The 22,500-nt window shown below is 41.1% G+C and overlaps 1 protein-coding gene across 1 annotated transcript in view; it reads right to left on the bottom strand.

Annotated features, from left to right (window-relative positions):
• Positions 1-22,500, bottom strand: part of LOC138959754 (dynein beta chain, ciliary-like) — a 107,690-nt gene that overhangs the window by 71,385 nt on the left and 13,805 nt on the right. The window contains exons 11-16 of the mRNA XM_070331362.1: positions 21,762-21,888; positions 20,661-20,916; positions 13,139-13,383; positions 11,244-11,429; positions 855-1,001; positions 243-500 (exon numbers count right to left, since the gene is read on the bottom strand). Of these exons, the coding sequence (XP_070187463.1) occupies positions 243-500; positions 855-1,001; positions 11,244-11,429; positions 13,139-13,383; positions 20,661-20,916; positions 21,762-21,888 (1,219 nt within the window). The remainder of the gene's footprint in view (positions 1-242; positions 501-854; positions 1,002-11,243; positions 11,430-13,138; positions 13,384-20,660; positions 20,917-21,761; positions 21,889-22,500) is intronic.

Raw genomic sequence — 22,500 nt, 5'->3', positions numbered from 1 at the left:
TTCATTTCACTTTTTTTTTAATTTTCTCATTACTTTATTGTCCCATCGCTGGGAAATTTGGGTCGCTTCCTCCCAGTGGAAAGCTAGCAGCAACAGGGTCGCGCTACCCAGGTGTATGCGTGTGTAGGTGTAATCAGCCACCTGCACTTATGGCAGAATGACCGAGGTCTTTTACGGTCCACAGTGGTGACACGGGGGTGGACCATGGATACCGTCTCTGAGTCTGCACATAAAGTTCTCACCTGCTCCTTGAACTGGGTCAGGGTTGGCGGGTTCTCGATTAAGCTGCCCTCGGCCAGGGCGTCCAGCTCCTCTGGTAAGAGCACGTGGTTGTAGAGCAGGAACTGCCTCATGAAGTCCGTACGGTCGTCCACCCACAGGTAGGCGTAGTTGTCGAAAGTGTGTTTGTATTCCATGGCCTTCTGGATCATCTCCTCCACACGTCGCATCAGCTCCATTCTCAGTTGACCCAGGATTTCACTTGACTCTTCCATGTCAGCCTGCATTGAGTAAAGAAATTGCCCATGGGAAAGTAACGTGGCAAAGAACACTAGTATGGCGAGGCAGAGGTGTCAAGTACCAGCAAAACCAGTAACTCAGCCACTCTACCATCAATACATGCAGTTGTTATCGAGAGGTATCAAAAACAGCAAACACTCGACCGACTCCCCTTTGCAGTTTTCCTCATGGAGAAACATCGCTGTGTTTTATGTCTCATTGATTGCTCAAGCAGGTCAATAAAAAACGAAACACCAAACAAGTCAGTGGAAGCAACATTGACGTTACGAGGTAAAAAGAAAGAATACAAATTAAAAGTGCTGATGAGCAGAGCGTGGGTCCAGAGGCATACGCACCTGGTAGTGCAGCAGACCGGAGTGCTTCGAGAGCCTGACGATACAGGAGGCCTGCTTATACACGTCGCCCACCAGGCTGTCGATCAGGGCGTAGAACCCGTCTACAGATCTCGGCTCCAATGAGGGAATGAAAACAATCTCTGGAACCTGTTAACCAAACATCCCGCATTCGCATTAAAAACAAGTCGCGTAAGGCGAAAATACAATATTTAGTCAAGTAGCTGTCGAACTCACAGAATGAAACTGAACGCAATGCCATTTTTCAGCAAGACCGTATACTCGTAGCATCGTCAGTCCACCGCTCATGGCAAAGGCAGTGAAATTGACAAGAAGAGCGGGGTAGTAGTTGCGCTAAGAAGGATAGCACGCTTTTCTGTACCTCTCTTTGTTTTAACTTTCTGAGCGTGTTTTTAATCCAAACATATCATATCTATATGTTTTTGGAATCAGGAACCGACAAGGAATAAGATGAAAGTGTTTTTAAATTGATTTGGACAATTTAAGTTTGATAATAATTTTTATATATTTAATTTTCAGAGCTTGTTTTTAATCCGAATATAACATATTTATATGTTTTTGGAATCAGCAAATGATGGAGAATAAAATAAACGTAAATTTGGATCGTTTTATAATGGGTTTTTTTTTCTTACAATTTTCTGATTTTTAATGACCAAAGTCATTAATTAATTTTTAAGCCACCAAGCTGAAATGCAATACCGAAGTCCGGGCTTCGTCGAAGATTACTTGACCAAAATTTCAACCAATTTGGTTGAAAAATGAGGGCGTGACAGTGCCGCCTCAACTTTCACGAAAAGCCGGATATGACGTCATCAAAGACATTTATCAAAAAAATGAAAAAAACGTTCGGGGATTTCATACCCAGGAACTCTCATGTCAAATTTCATAAAGATCGGTCCAGTAGTTTAGTCTGAATCGCTCTACACACACACACACACACACACACGCACGCATATACACCACGACCCTCGTTTCGATTCCCCCTCGATGTTAAAATATTTAGTCAAAACTTGACTAAATATAAAAAGTAACTCTTGCATACAAAACAATTGAGGATAGAGTTAACGGAAACTGATTGGGATGAAAATACTGGGACCTGTCAGCGCATATCATGACAGTGTGCAGTGTGTAAGAAATAGCAATGGTTGTGGAAACAATGCAGAGGATGTGTTAGAAAATGCAGATGTTGTGTACGGAAATGTAGAGGTTGTGTTAGGTTGTGGAAATGTAGAGGTTGTGACCCTTCAGGGTCAAGGTCAAATAACTAAACCTAGCAATGACATCATACACTAAGAACTGCTTTACACATTTTTCCTACCAAAATACATGTGACCTTGACCCAAGGTCAAGGTCATCCAAGCTCATGCAACACAAAGCTGTTAATTCAAGACATAGGAAGTACAATGGTGCTTATTGGCTCTTTCTACCATGAGGTATGGTCACTTTTAGTGGTTCACTACCTTATTTTGGTCACATTTCATAAGGGTCAAAGTGACCTTGACCTTGATCATATGTGACCAAATGTGTCTCATGATGAAAGCATAGCATGTGCCCCACATGATTTTTAAGTTTGAAACAGTTATCTTCCATAGTTCAGAGTCAAGGTCACTTCAAAATATGTATACAATCCAACATTGAAGAGCTCCTGTGACCTTGACCTTGAAGCAAGGTAAACCAAACTGGTATCAAAAGATGGGGCTTACTTTGCCCTATATATCATATATAGGTGAGGTATTGAATCTCAAAAACTTCAGAGAAAATGGGAAAAATGTGAAAAATAGCTGTTTTTTAGACAACATTTATGGCCCCTGCGACCTTGACCTTGAAGCAAGGTCAAGATGCTATGTATGTTTTTTGGGGCCTTGTCATCATACACCATCTTGCCAAATTTGGTACTGATAGACTGAATAGTGTCCAAGAAATATCCAACGTTAACGTTTTCCGGACGGCCGGATGGACGGGGGGGACGGACGGACGGACGACTCGGGTGAGTACATAGACTCACTTTTGCTTCGCATGTGAGTCAAAAATGAGAAGAAATGCAGAGATTATTTGAGGAAATTAGATTGGGTGAGAAAATGCCGTGGTTGTGTGGGGAAATGAGGTTGTGTGAAAAAAGGCAGAGGTTATATGAGAAAAGGCAGAGGTTGTATGAGAAAAGGCAGAGGTTGTATGAGAAAAGGCAGAGGTTGTGTGTGAAAATGCAGAGGTTGTGTGAGAAAAAGCAGAGGTTATGTGAGAAAATGCAGGGGTTGTATGAGAAAATGCAGAGGTTGTATGAGAAAATGCAGAGGTTATGTGAGAAAATGCAGAGGTTATGTGAGAAAATACAGAGGTTATGTGAGAAAATGCAGGGGTTGTATGAGAAAATGCAGAGGTTGTGTGTGAAAATGCAGAGGTTATGTGAGAAAATACAGAGGTTGTGTGAGAAAATGCAGGGGTTGTATGAGAAAATGCAGAGGTTGTGTGTGACAAGGCAGAGGTTATGTGAGAAATGCAGAGGTTGTATGAGAAAATGCAGAGGTTGTTTGTGAAAATGCAGAGGTTATGTGAGAAAATGCAGAGGTTGTATGAGAAAATGCAGAGGTTGTATGAGAAAATGCAGAGGTTGTGTGTGAAAATGCAGAGGTTATGTGAGAAAATACAGAGGTTATGTGAGAAAATGCAGGGGTTGTATGAGAAAATGCAGAGGTTGTGTGTAACAAAAAGGGCAAAGCCCATACGACTCACATGCTTTACACATTTTTCCTACAAAAATACATGTGACCTTGACCCAAGGTCAAGGTCATCCAAGGTCATGCAACACAAAGCTGTTAATTCAAGACATAGGAAGTACAATGGTGCTTATTGGCTCTTTCTACCATGAGATATGGTCACTTTTAGTGGTTCACTACCTTATTTTGGTCACATTTCATAAGGGTCAAAGTGACCTTGACCTTGATCATATGTGACCAAATGTGTCTCATGATGAAAGCATAACATGTGCCCCACATAATTTTTAAGTTTGAAACAGTTATCTTCCATAGTTCAGGGTCAAGGTCACTTCAAAATATGTATACAATCCAACTTTGAAGAGCTCCTGTGACCTTGACCTTGAAGCAAGGTAAAACAAACTGGTATCAAAAGATGGGGCTTACTTTGCCCTATATATCATATATAGGTGAGGTATTCAATCTCAAAAACTTCAGAGAAAATGTAAAAAATGTGAAAAATAGCTGTTTTTTAGGCAACATTTATGGCCCCTGCGACCTTGACCTTGAAGCAAGGTCAAAATGCTATGTATGTTTTTTGGGGCCTTGTCATCATACACCATCTTGCCAAATTTGGTACTGATAGACTGAATAGTGTCCAAGAAATATCCAACGTTAAAGTTTTCCGGACGGACGGACGGACGGACGACTCGGGTGAGTACATAGACTCACTTTTGCTTCGCATGTGAGTCAAAAATGCAGAGGTTATGTGAGAAAATACAGAGGTTGTATGAGAAAATGCAGAGGTTGTATGAGAAAATGCAGAGGTTGTATGAGAAAATGCAAAGGTTGTGTGAGAGAATGCAGAGGTTGTGTGAGAAAATGCAGAGGTTGTGTGAGAAAATGCAGGGGTTCTATGAGAAAATGCAGAGGTTGTGTGAGAAAATGCAGAGGTTATGTGAGAAAATACAGAGGTTGTATGAGAAAATGCAGAGATTGTATGAGAAAATGCAGAGGTTGTATGAGAAAATGCAGAGGTTGTGTGAGAAAATGCAGAGGTTATGTGAGAAAATGCAGAGGTTGTATGAGAAAATGCAGAGGTTATGTGAGAAAATGCAGAGGTTGTGTGAGAAAATGCAGAGGTTGTATGAGAAAATGCAGAGGTTGTATGAGAAAATGCAGAGGTTGTGTGAGAAAATGCAGAGGTTGTGTGAGAAAATGCAGAGGTTATGTGTAAAAATGCAGAGGTCATGTGAGAAAATGCAGAGGTTATGTGAGAAAACGCAGAGGTTGTATGAGAAAATGCAGAGGTTTTGTGAGAAAATGCAGAGGTTTTGTGAGAAAATGCAGAGGTTATGTGTGAAAATGCAAAGGTTGTATAAGAAAATGCAGATATTGTGTGAGAAAATGCAGAGGTTATGTGAGAAAATGCAGAGGTTGTGTGAAAAAATGCAGAGGTTGTGTGAGAAAATGCAGAGGTTGTGTGTGAAAATGCAGAGGTTATGTGGGAAAATGCAGGGGTTGTATGAGAAAATGCAGAGGTTATGTGAGAAAATGCAGAGGTTATGTGAGGAAATACAGAGGTTGTATGAGAAAATGCAGAGATTGTATGAGAAAATGCAGAGGTTGTATGAGAAAATGCAGAGGTTGTGTGAGAGAATGCAGAGGTTGTGTGAGAAAATGCAGAGGTTTTGTGAGAAAATGCAGGGGTTGTGTGAGAAAATGCAGAGGTTATGTGAGAAAATACAGAGGTTGTATGAGAAAATGCAGAGATTGTATGAGAAAATGCAGAGGTTGTGTGAGAAAATGCAGAGGTTGTGTGAGAAAATGCAGAGGTTATGTGAGAAAATGCAGAGGTTGTATGAGAAAATGCAGAGGTTATGTGAGAAAATGCAGAGGTTGTGTGAGAAAATGCAGAGGTTGTATGAGAAAATGCAGAGGTTGTATGAGAAAATGCAGAGGTTGTGTGAGAAAATGCAGAGGTTGTGTGAGAAAATGCAGAGGTTTTGAGTAAAAATGCAGAGGTCATGTGAGAAAATGCAGAGGTTATGTGAGAAAATGCAGAGGTTGTTTGAGAAAATGCAGAGGTTTTGTGAGAAAATGCAGAGGTTTTGTGAGAAAATGCAGAGGTTATGTGTGAAAATGCAAAGGTTGTATGAGAAAATGCAGATATTGTTGGAGAAAATGCAGAGGTTATGTGTGAAAATGCAGAGGTTGTGTGAGAAAATGCAGAGGTTGTGTGTGAAAATGCAGAGGTTATGTGAGAAAATGCAGAGGTTGTGTGTGAAAATGCAGAGGTTATGTGAGAAAATGCAGGGGTTGTATGAGAAAATGCAGAGGTTATGTGAGAAAATGCAGAGGTTGTGTGAGAAAATGCAGAGGTTATGTGAGAAAATGCAGAGGTTAGGTGAGAAAATGCAGAGGTTGTATAAGAAAATGTAGAGGTTGTGAGAGAAAAGGCAGGGGTTCTGTGAGAAAATGCAGAGGTTATGTTTGAAAATGCAGAGGTTATGTGAGAAAATGCAGAGGTTGTGTGAGAAAATGCAGAGGTTTTGTGAGAAAATGCAGGGGTTGTATGAGAAAATGCAGAGGTTGTGTGAGAAAATGCAGAGGTTGCATGAGAAAATGCAGAGGTTGTATGAGAAAATGCAGAGGTTGTATGAGAAAATGCAGAGGTTGTATGAGAAAATGCAGAGGTAATGTGATAAAATGCAGAGGTTGTGTGAGAAAATGCAGAGGTTGTGTGTGAAAATGCAGAGGTTATGTGAGAAAATGCAGAGGTTGTGTGAGAAAATGCAGAGGTTATGTCAGAAAATGCAGAGGTTGTGTGAGAAAATGCAGAGGTTATGTGAGAAAATGCAGAGGTTATGTGAGAAAATGCAGAGGTTGTATGAGAAAATGCAGAGGTTGTGTGAGAAAATGCAGAGGTTGTATGAGAAAATGCAGAGTTTGTGTGAGAAAATGCAGAGGTTGTGTGAGAAAATGCAGAGGTTATGTGAGAAAATGCAGAAGTTTTGTGAGAAAATGCAGAGGTTGTGTGTGAAAATGCAGAGGTTATGTGAGAAAATGCAGAGGTTGTATGAGAAAATGCTGAGGTTGTGTAAGAAAATGCAGAGGTTGTGTGAGAAAATGCAGAGGTTGTTGGAGAAAATGCAGAGGTTATGTGTGAAAATGCAGAGGTTGTGTGAGAAAATGCAGAGGTTGTGTGTGAAAATGCAGAGGTTATGTGAGAAAATGCAGAGTTTGTGTGTGAAAATGCAGAGGTTATGTGAGAAAATGCAGAGGTTGTATGAGAAAATGCAGAGGTTGTGTGTGAAAATGCAGAGGTTATGTGGGAAAATGCAGGGGTTGTATGAGAAAATGCAGAGGTTGTATGAGAAAATGCAGATGTTGTGTGTGAAAATGCAGAGGTTATGTGAAAAAATACAGAGGTTATGTGAGAAAATGCAGGGGTTGTATGAGAAAATGCAGAGGTTGTATGAGAAAATGCAGAGGTTGTATGAGAAAATGCAAAGGTTGTGTGAGAGAATGCAGAGGTTGTGTGAGAAAATGCAGAGGTTGTGTGAGAAAATGCAGGGGTTCTATGAGAAAATGCAGAGGTTGTGTGAGAAAATGCAGAGGTTATGTGAGAAAATACAGAGGTTGTATGAGAAAATGCAGAGATTGTATGAGAAAATGCAGAGGTTGTGTGAGAAAATGCAGAGGTTGTGTGAGAAAATGCAGAGGTTATGTGAGAAAATGCAGAGGTTGTATGAGAAAATGCAGAGGTTATGTGAGAAAATGCAGAGGTTGTGTGAGAAAATGCAGAGGTTGTATGAGAAAATGCAGAGGTTGTATGAGAAAATGCAGAGGTTGTGTGAGAAAATGCAGAGGTTGTGTGAGAAAATGCAGAGGTTATGTGTAAAAATGCAGAGGTCATGTGAGAAAATGCAGAGGTTATGTGAGAAAACGCAGAGGTTGTATGAGAAAATGCAGAGGTTTTATGAGAAAATGCAGAGGTTTTGTGAGAAAATGCAGAGGTTATGTGTGAAAATGCAAAGGTTGTATGAGAAAATGCAGATATTGTGTGAGAAAATGCAGAGGTTATGTGAGAAAATGCAGAGGTTGTGTGAAAAAATGCAGAGGTTGTGTGAGAAAATGCAGAGGTTGTGTGAGAAAATGCAGAGGTTGTGTGTGAAAATGCAGAGGTTATGTGAGAAAATGCAGGGGTTGTATGAGAAAATGCAGAGGTTATGTGAGAAAATGCAGAGGTTATGTGAGGAAATACAGAGGTTGTATGAGAAAATGCAGAGATTGTATGAGAAAATGCAGAGGTTGTATGAGAAAATGCAGAGGTTGTGTGAGAGAATGCAGAGGTTGTGTGAGAAAATGCAGAGGTTTTGTGAGAAAATGCAGGGGTTGTGTGAGAAAATGCAGAGGTTATGTGAGAAAATACAGAGGTTGTATGAGAAAATGCAGAGATTGTATGAGAAAATGCAGAGGTTGTGTGAGAAAATGCAGAGGTTGTGTGAGAAAATGCAGAGGTTATGTGAGAAAATGCAGAGGTTGTATGAGAAAATGCAGAGGTTATGTGAGAAAATGCAGAGGTTGTGTGAGAAAATGCAGAGGTTGTATGAGAAAATGCAGAGGTTGTATGAGAAAATGCAGAGGTTGTGTGAGAAAATGCAGAGGTGCCATGTGAAAATGCAGAGGTTTTGAGTAAAAATGCAGAGGTCATGTGAGAAAATGCAGAGGTTATGTGAGAAAATGCAGAGGTTGTTTGAGAAAATGCAGAGGTTTTGTGAGAAAATGCAGAGGTTTTGTGAGAAAATGCAGAGGTTATGTGTGAAAATGCAAAGGTTGTATGAGAAAATGCAGATATTGTTAGAGAAAATGCAGAGGTTATGTGAGAAAATGCAGAGGTTGTGTGAGAAAATGCAGAGGTTGTGTGAGAAAATGCAGAGGTTATGTGAGAAAATGCAGAGTTTGTGTGTGAAAATGCAGAGGTTATGTGAGAAAATGCAGAGGTTGTATGAGAAAATGCAGAGGTTATGTGAGAAAATGCAGAGGTTGTGTGAGAAAATGCAGAGGTTTTGTGAGAAAATGCAGGGGTTGTATGAGAAAATGCAGAGGTTGTGAGAGAAAAGGCAGGGGTTCTGTGAGAAAATGCAGAGGTTATGTTTGAAAATGCAGAGGTTATGTGAGAAAATGCAGAGGTTGTGTGAGAAAATGCAGAGGTTTTGTGAGAAAATGCAGGGGTTGTATGAGAAAATGCAGAGGTTGTATGAGAAAATGCAGAGGTTGTGTGAGAAAATGCAGAGGTTGCATGAGAAAATGCAGAGGTTGTATGAGAAAATGCAGAAGTTGTATGAGAATATGCAGAGGTAATGTGATAAAATGCAGAGGTTGTGTGAGAAAATGCAGAGGTTGTGTGTGAAAATGCAGAGGTTATGTGGGAAAATGCAGAGGTTGTTTGTGAAAATGCAGAGGTTATGTGAGAAAATGCAGAGGTTGTATGAGAAAATGCAGAGGTTGTGTGTGAAAATGCAGAGGTTGTGTGAGAAAATACAGAGGTTGTATGAGAAAATGCAGAGGTTGTGTGAGAAAATGCAGAGGTTGTATGAGAAAATGCAGAGGTTGTGTGAGAAAATGCAGAGGTTGTGTGTGAAAATGCAGAGGTTATGTGAGAAAATGCAGAAGTTTTGTGAGAAAATGCAGAGGTTGTGTGAGAAAAGGCAGAGGTTATGTGAGAAAATGCAGAGGTTGTATGAGAAAATGCTGAGGTTGTGTGAGAAAATGCAGAGGTTGTGTGAGAAAATGCAGAGGTTGTATGAGAAAATGCAGAGGTTATGTGTTAAAATGCAGAGGTTGTGTGAGAAAATGCAGAGGTTGTGTCTGAAAATGCAGAGGTTATGTGAGAAAATGCAGAGTTTGTGTGTGAAAATGCAGAGGTTATGTGAGAAAATGCAGAAGTTTTGTGAGAAAATGCAGAGGTTGTGTGTGAAAATGCAGAGGTTATGTGGGAAAATGCAGGGGTTGTATGAGAAAATGCAGAGGTTGTATGAGAAAATGCAGAGGTTGTGTGTGAAAATGCAGAGGTTATGTGAGAAAATGCAGAGGTTATGTGTTAAAATGCAGAGGTTGTGTGAGAAAATGCAGAGGTTGTGTCTGAAAATGCAGAGGTTATGTGAGAAAATACAGAGGTTATGTGAGAAAATGCAGGGGTTGTATGAGAAAATGCAGAGGTTGTGTGTGACAAGGCAGAGGTTATGTGAGAAAATGCAGAGGTTGTATGAGAAAATGCAGAGGTTGTGTGTGAAAATGCAGAGGTTATGTGAGAAAATGCAGAGGTTGTATGAGAAAATGCAGAGGTTGTAAGAGAAAATGCAGAGGTTGTGTGTGAAAAATGCAGAGGTTGTGTGAGAAAATACAGAGGTTGTAGGAGAAAATGCAGAGGTTGTGTGAGAAAATGCAGAGGTTGTATGAGAAAGTGCAGAGGTTGTAAGAGAAAATGCAGAGGTTATGTGAGAAAATGCATAGGTTGTATGAGAAAATGCAGAGGTTGTGTGAGAAAATGCAGAGGTTGTATCAGAAAATGCAGAGGTTGTATGAGAAAATGCAGAGGCTATGTGAGAAAATGCAGGGGTTGTATGAGAAAATGCAGAGGTTGTATGAGAAAATGCAGAGGTTGTGTGTGAAAATGCAGAGGTTATGTGAGAAAATACAGAGGTTATGTGAGAAAATGCAGAGGTTGTATGAGAAAATGCATAGGTTGTATGAGAAAATGCAGAGGTTATGTGAGAAAATGCAGAGGTTGTATGAGAAAATGCAGAGGTTGTGTGAGAAAATGCAGAGGTTGTATGAGAAAATGCAGAGGTTGTGTGAGAAAATGCAGAGGTTATGTGAGAAAATGCAGAGGTTGTGTGAGAAAATGCAGAGGTTATGTGAGAAAATGCAGAGGTTGTATGAGAAAGTGCAGAGGTTGTGTGAGAAAATGCAGAGGTTGTGCGAGAAAATGCAGAGGTTGTATGAGAAAATGCAGAGGTTGTGTGAGAAAATGCAGAGGTTGTGTGAGAAAATGCAGAGGTTATGTGAGAAAATGCAGAGGTTTTGTGAGAAAATGCAGAGGTTATGTGAGAAAATGCAGAGGTTGTATCAGAAAATGCAGAGGTTATGTGAGAAAATGCAGAGGTTGTATGAGAAAATGCAGAGGTTGTGTGAGAAAATGCAGAGGTTGTATCAGAAAATGCAGAGGTTGTATAAGAAAATGCAGAGGTTATGTGGGAAAATGCAGGGGTTGTATGAGAAAATGCAGAGGTTGTATGAGAAAATGCAGATGTTGTGTGTGAAAATGCAGAGGTTATGTGAGAAAATGCAGAGGTTGTATGAGAAAATGCATAGGTTGTATGAGAAAATGCAGAGGTTATGTGAGAAAATGCAGAGGTTGTATGAGAAAATGCAGAGGTTGTGTGAGAAAATGCAGAGGTTGTGTGAGAAAATGCAGAGGTTATGTGAGAAAATGCAGAGGTTGTATGAGAAAGTGCAGAGGTTGTGTGAGAAAATGCAGAGGTTGTGCGAGAAAATGCAGAGGTTGTATGAGAAAGTGCAGAGGTTGTGTGAGAAAATGCAGAGGTTATATGAGAAAATGCAGAGGTTTTGTGAGAAAATGCAGAGGTTATGTGTGAAAATGCAGAACCCATACCTGAAGTTCCATCTTGGTCTTGAAGAGTGGCGAAGGGTTCATTTCGACATCCGTATTTTCAAGGAAGTAGGTGAGACTACAGAGGATAGTGTTGAACAGACCATCCACGATGTAGTCATCTATGTAGTCCACGTAAGACTGCCACGTGAGAGATTCCGCGTCCGCTTGAAACAACCCTAAGTTTTCCTGTACAACATATAATTGAAATGCCATGTGCGAGGGCTGGACAAGTTGTACATTTGTTCTATTTGGTGAGATTATTACGCTCGTTCATACAAAACAATTCTGATCGTATATGTATGTTGCAACTTGCAGGGCATTGGAGGGATGGTCTTGTTGCAGAAGAGTCAATATGGTATATATGTACAATAAATGGCCGTGAAAGGAGAGAAGATTTCAAAAGCAAGCTTATCGGCGATTTTGAAGTGCTTATACAGTCAAACCTACCCTAGGGACCATCTCTCGAAAGCAACCACCTGCCCACACGACCACTTCCAAGGATTCCAGACAAATATTTCCACCTACCTAAAGCCTATGGACCACTTTTGATCGGTCGGTTTTTTGGTTCGACAGTTTTTGGTGGATCATCTGGGAAAAAAAAGTTGATTTGGTTAACTAGTATGAACCAGTTGAAACGTGTACGGTGCTTGCATGGCATAGCAATTTAAAGAACAATTAAAACACACAAATTCAAATTTCAGCAAAGTTAAAATATAAAACAAAGAGTTGTCACTTGTAACCTGCTGGCATTCGATCAAACAAAACAAGTAGTTTTACGCCAAGTAGTTTTACACCAACAGTGAACGACCAGCATTCCAGACAGTGAGCCACTTTTCACTTATAAAACGCCAGTTGCTGAGGGAGATGACGTATTGGTGAGGCACAGTACTGAACTGCATTTAAGCAAATCAACTGAAAGGCGTTATCATTCAACTTCTATTTGTCCCTCCCATTTCAATCGACAATCCCTGTAAACTACATCGCATACACAATACGATCGCCTCATCACCCTGAACCGGATTCTCAGGTGTAAGAGACAAAGTGCTGACCTCAGACTAAACATCAGGGGAGGAAAATACTTAAGCAATTCTAAAAGCATTCTGATGGCTTCTCCTGGCAGCTCAAAACGACACAGAACGTAATAAGAACAACTTGCTTTTCGATTTTCGTGCAGGATTCTTTTTATTTTACTTGTTCAGAAAGACACTCACTTTCCTCGAAAAACCGCGGATAAGAGGACAGGGCTGAGGTGCACGAACTGACGGGAGAGAACAAACCGCGGGTTCTGATTGGTTGAAATCACAACACATCTTAATTTCAACCAATCCAACACCGCGGCTGGCTCCCGACCGGTTGGTAACGTTCAGGTGCGCCTCAGCCCTGGCGTGAGGTTTGCTTGTTTGTTTGTTTGTTTGTTTGCTTAACGCCCAGCCGACCACGAAGGGCCATATCAGGGCGGTGCTGCTTTGACATATAACGTGCGCCACACACAAGACAGAAGTCGCAGCACAGGCTTCATGTCTCACCCAGTCACATTATTCTGACACCGGACCAACCAGTCCTAGCACTAACCCCATAATGCCAGACGCCAGGCGGAGCAGCCACTATAGATTGCCAATTTTAAAGTCTTAGGTATATGACCCGGCCGGGGTTCGAACCCACGACCTGCCGATCACGGGGCGGACGCCTTACCACCAGGCCAACCGTGCCGGTAGGCCTGAGGTGCATGAACCGAAAGTGGGTGCAACCGAGACGGGAGAGAACAAACCGCGGGTTCTGATTGGTTGAAATCACAACACATCTCAGTTTCAACCAATCCAACACTGCGGCTGGCTCCCGTTTGGGTGGTAACTTTCTCGTGCACCTCAGCCCTGGTCTCCAGACTAGATACTTACAAGCAGAAGGGCGTTAATCTTGTCGCTGGCGTCGGCGATCTCCTTGTAACGCTTGTTGCAGCGATCGATACGGTCAGCGAGGAAGAGGTACTTGCTGTGCTTTTCCTCCCGGCGCTCGAACAGCGGGACCTTGGTCCACGTGGTCATGATTAGCTGGATCTGGGCGTCGTTGTCCTTGGCCTTCTGCACCCTCTGCTCCAGGTCGTGAACCTTGTCGCGGATCCCCTCCACGTACTCCCACACACCTGCACACCAGTCAAAGAGGAACACATAATTATCAGCAGAGGCGCTTAGAGAGAGAGAGAGAGAGAGAGGGAGAAAGAGGAGGAGAGGGAGAGAACAAGGAATCAAATCAAATCAAATCAAATCAAATTTTATTTTACGAGGGTTGTGGCATAACTGATAAGCAATACAAATTAGATTCTTTTCAACCAGCCCTCGCCCGGAGAGGGACTACTCTAATCGTATATACATATATATATATAAAACATAAAAGTAAAAACTTTAAATAAACACTAGAAAAACAATTCACAGGACTATGTACACATTACAGGCTTTACACGAATTCTTACGAAGAGAGAGAGAGAGAGAGAGAGAGAGAGAGAGAGAGAGAGAGAGAGAGAGAGAGAGAGAGAGAGAGAGAGAGAGAGAGAGAGAGAGTGGGGGGCAACCACTAGCAGAACAAGACACAGGGAATGTACATGCAAACAGTGGTTTGTGCAATGGAGGACACCACTGGGACCAGCCGATATTGTCTCCGCACAATGCAGGTGGTCTGCTTTGGCGGTTACGAATGTTTTGGTCAAGGCATAAAAGAACACAAAGAGATATAAGGAACTGCATCATCACAACAGGATCCCGCTTACAGGTGAAATGATACAAATTTAAACGACACTGTTGTTTTAATGGAACAACGAGCAAATGTGTATCAACTACCACAAGTGGCTCTTGCAATATCCACTAATAAGTAATATACACAACATTTATTTACTTTCATCGCGAAAACTGCAGAAGACTTCACGTCATATATATGAAGCTTTGCCAAAAGGTGCTGGGGGGTGCTTGGACATTTGTGACAAACTAAACCTTTTCAGTTGATTTTTTTTGGTGTTTTAAGTGATACATTAGTCTTTGATGAACACATTTGTGTAATAAAAGAATGGTTTGTGCATTTGGGAAATGTGTACGGTTTGATAATATGCCATAAAACGCCAATTTTGAGAAAAGCCACATGTGCAACAAAACTGACCATAGAAGCCATTATATTAATATCATTTCATACAACTGGTAATGATTTATTTCTAGTGAACAGACCCTGCAGAAGCATTATCAGTCTTTAAAAGTACATTTGGAGCCAAATCTTGAATGCAGTGTCACGTAATGTCGCAAAACGCTCAAACATCATAAAAGTCAAAACTGATACTTTCTGCTAAGTATCCACAAGAAGTATAAACCCTAAAATAAAATATAACACTTCAACAGAACACTGACACATGTTAAAAATATCCCTAAAAGTTGTTACAGTTTGCTCAAACTAGTTAAACATGTTGTTGTAGGTGTCACGTGTTACAAAAATATTGATGGACATGAAAATATTCATAATATTTGAAATAACAACCAGAATGTTATACATACACTAACTTTTCATTTACAATCTAAAGATTAGGTTATTTATGGAATATGAAAACAGAAACAATAGCAAAACATGTTAAAAGCAAGTCATAACAGCATTCTACGTGTCACATGTTACACTGTGTCAGTGGACATGAAATTATTCAAAATGTTATAAATGACAACTGTGATATTAAATAGACCTTTAGGATACATTCATATTTTGAAGATTAGGTAATTATGGAACATCAAAGCACCACAAAAAAAGTAACATCATGTTCAAAACAGGTCAAATCTGCGTTTTACCTGTCACGTGTTACATGGAGTCAGTGGACATGAAATCAATCAAAATGTCAAAAATAACTACAATATTCAAACAGACATTTAGAATACAGTTTTAACCTAATGTCTAGGTACATCTGGAACAAGGTTCTCAGTCAAATCGATTTTTTTTTAATTAGTTGTACGTAAAATCCTAGCAAAATCCAAATTAAAAAAAAAAAAAAACTTTGATTTTTTTTATGTTGGGGAGGGGGGGGGGGGGGGGGGGGGTGGTGTTAAAACAATCTCATGAAAATATTCCTTCCCCCTGCTAACCCAAAAGCATTTTTTCAGCTTTGGCTACAATATTTACAAGGACATAAATGTCTCCTCCTAAATCGTTACACGGACATGAACGTATCCTCCTGAATCGTAACACGGACATTAACAAAAACAGAGGATCGAATTTTTCTTCAATCAAATTTGCCTCCAAAAGTAGCAAGCAGTTGTATATAGGTTACACAATATGCAAGATAATCAGAACTCGGAGTGTGTAAGCTATTTATCCCATTACTCCGACGTTTTCATTAAAAACACTTACTTTTTCCACTAAAACCTGCCCGTGCCTGTTTTCAGCTTGCCAAAAGCCTCCGCAGTCGAAATTCATGTCAATGAATTCATGCGCAAAGCTAGTTCCCATTTGTCAGCATAATGGACGGCGTCATTCGACTTGTATGTAGACATTCAGTCATTCAAATTGCTTATAAAAAGGTCTGCTATCTGCTTTTACATTTTGAAAGTCATTTTAAAATATCCTTGTGTATATTTGACATCGACTTTCGTTATACTCAATTCGGCATACCGGGTTTATATTTTTACCAGAATTGCGCACGATAATGGCAGCGCAACAAATTCAGTTCGGGCCGTGTTGGTTTGATCGTTGACCCAAGTCAGTTTGCATGCAGTGTTACTGTTTGTCAGTCGGGGATCGAAATGTTGGCTGTCATCGCGCTGTAATGTTTTGGTTTTCACACGTGGATCACTTACATATTCAGTCGTCGGGTTTAGGTGAGCCAAAGCTTCAATACTTCGCCTGTTGTAGACGTTAAGCAATACAGCTTGGAAGTTGTATGTCGGCACCGAGAGTCGGTCGCGGTACATCGCTTTCTACTTTGTCCCGGTCTTGAGTTTGAACACCTAAGGTTGGATACATCTAACACCTCACATCTTCTTCTCTTCCCCATATATCTTAACTGTATCTCCAACTTCTTTTCGTCTTCTTCTTTTCATTTTGGTGCCACTCCCTCATTTGTCGCTGAACCCCGCAGTTGACTCGACTCGGATTCACACAAGCCCGTCTAGCAGACGACAGTTCGAACAGTTGCAAGCAGATTCAGCTATCAATCGAAGCAATACACTTAAAGCCAAATCAAATAACCAAATGAGAAAACCTAACGTTTGATTTGACTTCATGGTGAGTCTTCTGATAATTTTTTTGGCGTTGGAATGGATCTCAACGAGTTCCCAGCTACGACAACTTTTCCAGAGTTATGCACCGCAGGCATGCCTTCGACAATCGATGTCAGTTTCAGATTGAGTTTTCAAACTACCAGGTGACTGGGTTGTGTTTTGATTGCTCTCTCTCTCTCTCTCTCTCTCTCTCTCTCTCTCTCTCTCTCTCTCTCTCTCTCTCTCTCTCTCTCTCTCTCTCTCTCTCTCTCACACTCTCTCTCTGACCGGCACGGTTGGCCTAGTGGTAAGGCGTCCGCCCCGTGATCGGGAGGTCGTGGGTTCGAACCCCGGGTCATACCTAAGACTTTAAAATTGGCAATCTAGTGGCTGCTCCGCCTGGTGTCTGGCATTATGGGGTTAGTGCTAGGACTGGTTGGTCCGGTGTCAGAATAATGTGACTGGGTGAGACATGAAGCCTGTGCTGCGACTTCTGTCTTGTGTGTGGCGCACGTTATATGTCAAAGCAGCACCGCCCTGATATGGCCCTTCGTGGTGGGCTGGGCGTTAAGCAAACAAACAAACAAACAAACTCTCTCTCTCTCTCTCTCTCTCTCTCATTCTCACTCTCTCTCTCTCTCTCTCTCTCTCTTTCTCTCTCTCTCTCTCTCTCTCTCTCTCTCTCTCTCTCTCTCTCTCTCTCTCTCTCTCTCTCTCTCTCTCTCTTCAGGAACCGACAAGGAATAAGATGAAAGTGTTTTTAAATTGATTTCGAAAATTTAATTTTGATATTAATTTTTATATTTTTAATTTTCTGAGCTTGTTTTTAATCCAAATATAACATATTTATATGTTTTTGGAATCAGAAAATAATGGAGAATAAGATGAACGTAAATTTGGATCGTTTTATAATTTTTTTTTTTTTTTTACAATTTTCAGTTTTAATGACCAAAGTCATTAATTAATTTTTAAGCCACCAAGCTGAAATGCAATACCGAAGTCCGGGCTTCGTCGGATATTACTTGACCAAAATTTCAACCAATTCGGTTGAAAAATGAGAGCGTGACAGTGCCGCCTCAACTTTCACGAAAAGCCGGATATGACGACATCAAAGACATTTATAAAAAAAATGAAGAAAAAAAGTCTGGGGATATCATACCCAGAAACTATCAAGTCAAATTGCATAAAGATCGGTCCAGTAGTTTAGTCTGAATCGCTCTACACACACACACACACACACACACACACACACACACACACACACACACACACACACACACACACACACACACACACACACACACACACACACACACACACACACACACACACACACACACACACCACGACCCTCGTCTCGATTCCCCCCTCTACGTTAAAACATTTAGTCAAAACTTGACTAAATGTAAAAAGTAGTCCATCTGTAAACTCTGAATATGCAGATGACCTCTATAAATTATTCAATTGTACTCTGAAATCAAAGACAATGACCAATGACAGTTGAGATTGAAACTCGGTTTTGATGGGATATCCATTGGATATTCATATGGTTGTGATGGAATATTCAGAATAATCACCTCCTCAGCTAACAGAGATAAAGAGGCAGGTCATGGGATAATATAAGCTAATTCAATTCGTTGGGAGAAGAATTATGGGCAAATTATGTGTCAAACATTAGATCTACAAAGTGTCAAACGTTACGTATAGATCTACACCTTACCCTGAACAGACAGTACAATATTTTCTCAACTTTACGGCTCGTCGTCTCCATGATTTCAATCGAATCGGTGACCGGAAACGCCAAAGAAGCAAAGCTAGTGGTTTCCACGCTTTTGTATCAAATACTCGCGAAACTTCTTTGTGAAAATTGCAAAAATAACAAAATGTGTCAAACGTTACTTTCGGACATTAACTCCATCGATTCTTTTTAGATTCTTTTTAGATACAATAACTTCGCAAATTCTGACTCAAATGCAACACACTGCTTTTATTTCCTCGAACACGAAACTATCGTTTTCATCCAAAATGGCGGCCATTCAAAGCACCAAGACCGGCGAAAATCGAATCTGTAAACAAGTTGGTCTGCGGACATGAGCCCTTCGAAAATAACCGGGTATTTACTGGGCGAGGTTTTCGGTAAATTCTGGTTCTAATTACGATTGTTGCACATTCTACAAAGAGTTGCATGCTTAGACTGTATGAAATACGCTGATTAAAACCGATGCAGTGATGCAGATCATGAAAAATCGAAAATTCCCCGAGGACACCAAAATGTCCAAAATGTTTCGGGGCCGTTTCCGGTGTATGTTTGAAACATTTTATTTTTTATTTAACATTCACAACAACAACAGGCTTCAAAACATTAAACAAGAAGGGCAAAGCCCATACGACTCACATGCTTGACCTTGACCTTTACATGACCTTGACCTTCAGGGTCAAGGTCAAATAACTAAACCTAGCAATGACATCATACACTAAGAACTGCTTTACACATTTTACCTACCAAAATACATGTGACCTTGACCCAAGGTCAAGGTCATCCAAGGTCATGCAACACAAAGCTGTTAATTCAAGACATAGGAAGTACAATGGTGCTTATTGGCTCTTTCTACCATGAGATATGGTCACTTTCAGTGGTTCACTACCTTATTTTGGTCACATTTCATAAGGGTCAAAGTGACCTTGACCTTGATCATATGTGACCAAATGTGTCTCATGATGAAAGCATAACATGTGCCCCACATAATTTTTAAGTTTGAAACAGTTATCTTCCATAGTTCAGGGTCAAGGTCACTTCAAAATATGTATACAATCCAACTTTGAAGAGCTCCTGTGACCTTGACCTTAAAGCAAGGTAAACCAAACTGGTATCAAAAGATGGGGCTTACTTTGCCCTATATATCATATATAGGTGAGGTATTGAATCTCAAAAACTTCAGAGAAAATGTGAAAAATAGCTGTTTTTTAGACAACATTTATGGCCCCTGCGACCTTGACCTTGAAGCAAGGTCAAGATGCTAAGTATGTTTTTTGGGGCCTTGTCATCATACACCATCTTGCCAAATTTGGTACTGATAGACTGAATAGTGTCCAAGAAATATCCAACGTTAAAGTTTTCCGGACGGACGGACGGACGGACGTCCGGACGGACGGACGGACGGACGGACGGACGGACGACTCGGGTGAGTACATAGACTCACTTTTGCTTCGCATGTGAGTCAAAAAGCATTCATCAAACTCCCTTTTTCAAAGCACAATACATGTAAACATGTTGGGGTAATCCAGTTAATTACACTTGCTTTCCAAAAATACATGGGTCCGAAATGGCACCTTTTGGCAAAGGCTCATATAAGACCCATAGAACTGAACTCGATCTGCAAAAATAACGTCAACAGAAGTGATACACTGTATCCGTTTTAAGAAGTGAAGTTAAACCACAGGCGGAAGGTATCGTTCACTGGACCACTACCTACATAGATAGTCTTTCTATGTAAGTAGTGGTCCAGTGAACGATACCTTCCGCCTGTGGTTAAACACTGCTAGTACAGTTCTTACGTGTAATCAATGACAACCGTAGTCTCTAACCAACGCCGTTCCGTCTCAAGCTAACACGATATATTGAGTTTTTGACAATTTGCACCACAATGAGAGTGTACACCGCTGAATAATGAGATAAGTCTCAGCTCTTTAATAACTTGTAGCGTTAACCATATTTTTTTGTAGTGAAGACAAATGCCAGCTACCTTACTGATCACATGTTAACCTTCATCCTTTGACATCTTTGTACCACTACTCCATGGCACAGCCTGAGTCCAACTTTGACTAGCCTGGATAGTGTCCCCTGAGGTGCGTGTGTGTGTGTACCCCACCTGTCATATCCAAATCTCCCAATCGGCGCCAGCACAAAAAGCCCGAGCGGCTGAGCAAGTTCCCAGTGTAACTTCTGTCGAAGTGGCTCTATACGTTGTTAAAAACAAAGGGTTCAATGTTTGTTATCAGACCGAAAGCTCGCTCCACAGCTCGGCGTGTTAAAAGGGCACAGGTGAAAGACATACACGCACGTTAGTCGACACTATCCAGGCTAGTCAAAGGATGAGCTCGGGCTGTACTGCGAGCCCTTTTTCTTTCAAAAACTAGCTATGAAATAAGCAAGTACCGTCACTCTGCATGATCCAGCTTTAACGAATACTATCCGTCTTACCGTCATCCTTCCAGTGAAGAGTGGTCTCAGCCGTCTCGATCTCCAGGTCGATCTCGGTCAGCTGGCCCTCAATGAGCGGGAACTCCACCTGCAGCACGGTGTTGCGCACCTTGTTGTACCAGCGCACCGTCAAGTCCAGGTTGGCCACGAACTTACGGAAGATGTCCACCTGGCTGTAGATGGACTCGGCGCTCTCCGGGATGTCCTCTATCAGCATCTGCTTCAGGTACCGCGTCTCTCTGAGCACGGCCACCAGCTACAAGGAACGAGAGGTTCAAGATGGTTTTTCTTCAAATTGGGCCCACTGCGGGCATGGAAGACATAACGAACATGCATCGTAATATCAAATGATATAACCGTTGATTAATCCATACTTATTAAATAGTTAAACAAAAGATAATACGTTGATTTGTGAAAGGTATGTGCACCCATTGCTACTATACTCGATAAATTGCTTAACCTTTGCTTAATCCATATATCAAGCAGCAAGCCAAGAGGAGCCGTAGATTTGTATGAGGTCTGACAACTCATCAATGCTCTCCTGCTGGTCAACATTATGGCCCAGTTCAGAGGGAAGTAGACCCAACGTCGTCCATTCGGAATTAGGAAAACCTTTTTTGGTGTCATGCTCTGTCAGATACCATCTACAATTTTAGATCGTGGTTTGCATTCATAATTTGTTTAAAGAACGTTATCCACCCGTAGATCAGAATGTAAAGCAAGGATAGATAGCCAGACAGTTTGACAGACAAATGAATACATATGACGCAAAGTTAGTGTCTGGTTATGAACTTTGATCGATTGATAAATTTTTGAATTTAAATAGAAGAAACAAGAGAAAAGAGTATGTGAAATAACTACATTAGTGTACCTCTTGCGATTTTATAGAACAGGAAACGACCTCTGTTGTGTGCACACAAAAAAAGATTAACGGAATAAGAAATTCATTCAAATCGATCTTTCGTCTCAAGATCAATGGAGATAAGGTCTACGGTCTGCGGACGTACATCTACATCTTTCACACAATTCAAGAACCCCCTATTTGGGGGCAGGCCTGCTTGTAGTAACAGGAATGATCAACCAGTTCTCAAAGTAGCTTACCGCATTGTCAAAGTTGACCTTGATGTTGTTGGTGGCCATGTTGCGCCTGATAATAGGCTGATCCAGGTTGAAGTTGCAGGCTTCGTCCACGGTCAGTGACCACTGCACGAACTGGTTGGCCTGCCATCTGAACACCAATGAGGTATATTATATTTTTCTCTTCAATTACATACATTTTTGCCATGCATAAAACTGTCTTTTTCCTTGCCTCAATTCACTCGTACAATGTTGGAAACTTTGAGTAAGCAGGCTCAATGTACTGCACTTTCAAAACTGATATTTTGTTTTTAGCATTCAGTTTTCATATACATTGTATTGTATGGGGAGATTTATATAGCGCTTAACGTTCTCTAAGCGCTTTGCATATTAATTTCTGCCGTGTAAGATGGAATTTTTTACACAATATATCACGCATTTACATCGGCCAGCAAACCTCAAGCCTATTAGGGCGAGCATTCACTTTTCACGGCCTTTATTCCAAGTCACACGGGTATTTGGTGGACATTTTTTATCTATGCCTATACAATTTTGCCAAAAAAGACCCTTTAACGTGCACACCCCAATGTAGTGTACACGAAGGGACCTCGGTTTTTCGTCTCATCCGAAAGACTAGCACTTGAACCCACCACCTAGGTTAGGAAAGGGGGGAGAAAATTGCTAACGCCCTGACCCAGGGTCGAACTCGCAACCTCTCGCTTCCGAGGCAAGTGCGTTTACCACTCGGCCACCCAGACCACAT

Source organism: Littorina saxatilis, linkage group LG2 (genome assembly GCF_037325665.1).
Source record: "Littorina saxatilis isolate snail1 linkage group LG2, US_GU_Lsax_2.0, whole genome shotgun sequence".
Taxonomy (NCBI): domain Eukaryota; kingdom Metazoa; phylum Mollusca; class Gastropoda; order Littorinimorpha; family Littorinidae; genus Littorina; species Littorina saxatilis.
This window is presented reverse-complemented; position numbering and strand designations above follow the sequence as displayed.